The sequence below is a fragment of the Pantherophis guttatus genome, chromosome 4, assembly GCF_059756535.1.
Source record: "Pantherophis guttatus breed Tessera chromosome 4, ASM5975653v1, whole genome shotgun sequence".
NCBI lineage: Eukaryota > Metazoa > Chordata > Lepidosauria > Squamata > Colubridae > Pantherophis > Pantherophis guttatus.
In genome coordinates this window covers 9,240,681-9,244,021 of record NC_142066.1, presented here as the reverse complement: position 1 = coordinate 9,244,021, position 3,341 = coordinate 9,240,681, and the positions used below count along the sequence as shown (strand labels likewise).

The window sequence follows — 3,341 nt, the reverse complement described above, 5'->3', positions numbered from 1 at the left end:
CTAATTTCTCTTTGTGAGTTGTTCCCTGTGGTTGAGGTCAGGACGCAAAACAATGATGTAGCACTTTGGCAGGAATATGCATCCCAGTAATGCAGCGCTGGAGGCCAAGATGGAGAAGACCTCCACAGCTGCCATGGCTTTTCCTTTTGTGCTCAGATAGGCTGGAAAGAAGGAGATCCACACACTGCAAAAGGCCAACATGCTGAAGGTGATGAACTTGGCTTCGTTAAAGCTGTCGGGTAATTTACGGGCAAGAAAAGCCACAATAAAGCTGGCAATGGCCAAGACACCCATGTAGCCCAAGACACAGTAGAAGAAGAAAGCTGACCCCTCATTGCACTGTAAAATCATTTCTTGGTGCTCTGATTTCATGTCCAACTCAGGGAATGGGGGAAATGTTGACAACCAAAGAATACAAATGCATACTTGTAAGAGAAAGCATGAGAGGACAATAGAAAAGGCCAATCTTTTCCCCACCCATCTCCTCATCTGAGATCCTGGTTTCGTGGCCATGAAAGCCACAACTACAGTGATGGTTTTGGCCAGTACACTAGAAATGGCTACAGAGAAAGTGACACCAAACATTGATTGTCGGAGAAGGCAGGTCAGTTTGCCAGGTTGGCTAAGGAAGAAGAAAGAGGAGAGAAAACAAAGCTGAAGAGAGACAAGCAGGGTGTAAGTGAGGGACCGGTTGTTGGCTTTGACAATGGGAGTATCCCTGTGCTTAATAAAAGTTCCAAGCACCCAAGATGTCAAGAAGAAGAAACAAAGAGCTGCTGAGGATAAACCAATTCCTAAAGTTTCTTCAAAGGTTAGAAACACCACCAGTTTCGGGATACATCCTTTCTTTTCTTTATTTGGATAATGATCTTCTGAACATTCAAAACAGTCATCCATATCTGGAAGCAAAATCAAGGAATTTGTCATCTAGGCATGTCAATTATTAGAAATTACTTCATTAACTCGACCATGGTATCATGCTGCACCGGCTGGAAGGGTTGGGGGTGGGAGGCACCATTTTACAGTGGTTCTCCTCCTTTCTCTCTGACCGGTCGCAGTCTGTGTTGACAGGGGGGCAGAGATCGACCCCGAGGCCCCTTATATGCGGGGTGCTGCAGGGATTGGTTCTCTCGCCCCTTTTATTCAACATTTATGTAAAGCCACTGGGCGAGATCATCCGTGGTTTCGGGGTGATGTACCATCTGTATGCTGACGACACTCAGCTGTACATCTCCACCCCGGACCACCCCAACGATGTCCTTAAAGTGATGTCCCAGTGCCTGGAGGCCGTACGCATCTGGATGGGGAGAAACGGGCTCAGGCTCAACCCATCCAAGACCGAATGGCTGTGGTTTCCGACGTCCCGATATAGTCAGCTGGCGCCATTGCTGGCTATTGGGGGCGAATCATTGGCCCCCACAGAAAGGGTTCGTAACTTGGGCGTCCTCCTGGATTCACGGCTGTCTTTAGAAGAGCACTTGACGGCCGTGACCGGGAGGATTTTTCATCAGGTTCACCTGATTCGCCAGTTGCGTCCCTTTCTAGATCGGGACTCGTTACACACAGTCACTCATGCCCTCGTCACCTCTTGTCTGGACTATTGTAACGCTCTCTACATGGGGCTCCCCTTGAGGTGCACCCGGAGGCTCCAACTGGCGCAGAGTGTGGCCGTGCAGGTGGTTATGGGAGCAACGTGGAGCTCCCATGTAACACCTCTCCTGCGCGAGCTGCACTGGCTCCCGGTGGTCTTCCGGGTGCGCTTCAAGGTTCTGGTTACCACCTTTAAAGCGCTCCATGGCTTAGGACCTGGTTACTTACGGGACCACCTACTACCATCAATAGCCTCCCACCGACCAGTACGCTCCCACAGAGAGGGGCTCCTCCAGGTGCTGTCGGCCAAACAATGTCGACTGGCGGCCCCTAGGGCAAGACCCTTCTCTGTGGGGGCACCGACGATCTGGAATGAGCTCCCCCCAGAGATACGGAGGATCCCAGATCTGCGCACCTTCCGTCGCGAGCTGAAGATGCTTTTATTTCATCAAGCTGGCCTCGCCTTAATCTTCTCCCTTTTAAGTGTAAATTTTAAATTTTTACTGTATTTTAAAATATGGGTATTTTAAATTATGGGTATTAATTCAGCCAAATTTATTTAATTCATTTTATTCGATTTTAAATTTTGTATATCTATGTGTTTTATTTCATGGCTGTGCACCGCCCTGAGTCCTTCGGGAGTAAGGCGGTATAGAAATTCAATAAAAAACTAAACTAAACTAAACTAACTTTTTGCATCCTAAACTAGTACATTAAACTCTAATGAAAAATGGTAGAATGCGTAACCTACCATTTTGATCTGAAATCTTCCCTTGTGGGCATGGAACACAGTCATAGCAGCAGAACTGATTTCCCTCAATCCCCTTCTTCCAGAATCCAGGTAAACAAGGATCATTGCATCGAGAAAGTGGAGGAACCTGGTGATAAGCATAAAAGGTTTTGAAGTTGGAGATAGATAAAACAGATTGTTCAATTTTTCAACTTCATCAACTTAAAAAGATGTGGAAATTGCAATGATGTAGGAAAGGTCCTGTTTGAAGGACGGGGCATGTATATAATTAGACATAGTGGCAATCTCATGAAAAATTTCCCACTCTAGTAATTTCTGATTCAAATCCAAACCAAAAATGCAATCATGCCTTTTACATTGTAATATCATATTATCCATTTGAGGAGTGCCTGATCATCAACAAGATTTGAAAAGAATATGCCATTGTTTATTTACAAGAGACCCAAAAATCAGATTTCTAAACATATGACGTTTAATATGGGATCATAATGGATTAATTTTAGCTCCTTCAATAATTGGATACCTGATTAAAAGCTGGGTTCCAGACAATCACATCTTTATCAATGAATAATTCTTTTCCTTTTGGAGCCTGGAGATCCATCTTTCCAACTCTAACTCTCTGAAAGGATCTGTTTGGAAAAGTGATCAAGTTGGTGATGTCGAATCCGCCTGTTGCTTCCCCTTTCTTGTTCAGGAACACTCTCTCCCCAGCTGAATTGTTAAAAGCAATGCCTCGAAGTAATGAATGGAGCTACTTGAAAAAGAATGACAGAAAAAGGGAGTTGAATAAAATACAACACCATATCCAAGTTTCATTGACTCGTTCATCCCAGGCCTATAACAATTATTATAACAATTATACATAGCACTCTATTATTAATTTGATGTTATTTTAAGGAAAAATAAGAATGAACTAAAGCAGAATGAAAATTGGCTATTGCGATTACTCAAATTTTTTAAATTATGATTCAGGTTCATTTCTTAAGCAATAATGAAACCA

General features: G+C 44.0%; 1 protein-coding gene across 1 annotated transcript; it reads right to left on the bottom strand.

The window, feature by feature from the left end:
• On the bottom strand, nucleotides 1-2,944 carry LOC148113686 (vomeronasal type-2 receptor 26-like). The gene is made up of 3 exons (XM_087893275.1): nucleotides 2,865-2,944; nucleotides 2,342-2,468; nucleotides 1-899 (listed from the first exon to the last, which is right to left on the bottom strand). The coding sequence occupies exons 1-3, from the start codon at nucleotides 2,940-2,942 to the stop codon at nucleotides 1-3; spliced, it is 1,104 nt and encodes a 367-aa protein (XP_087749401.1). The 5' UTR covers nucleotides 2,943-2,944.
• Nucleotides 2,945-3,341: the final 397 nt, after the last annotated feature.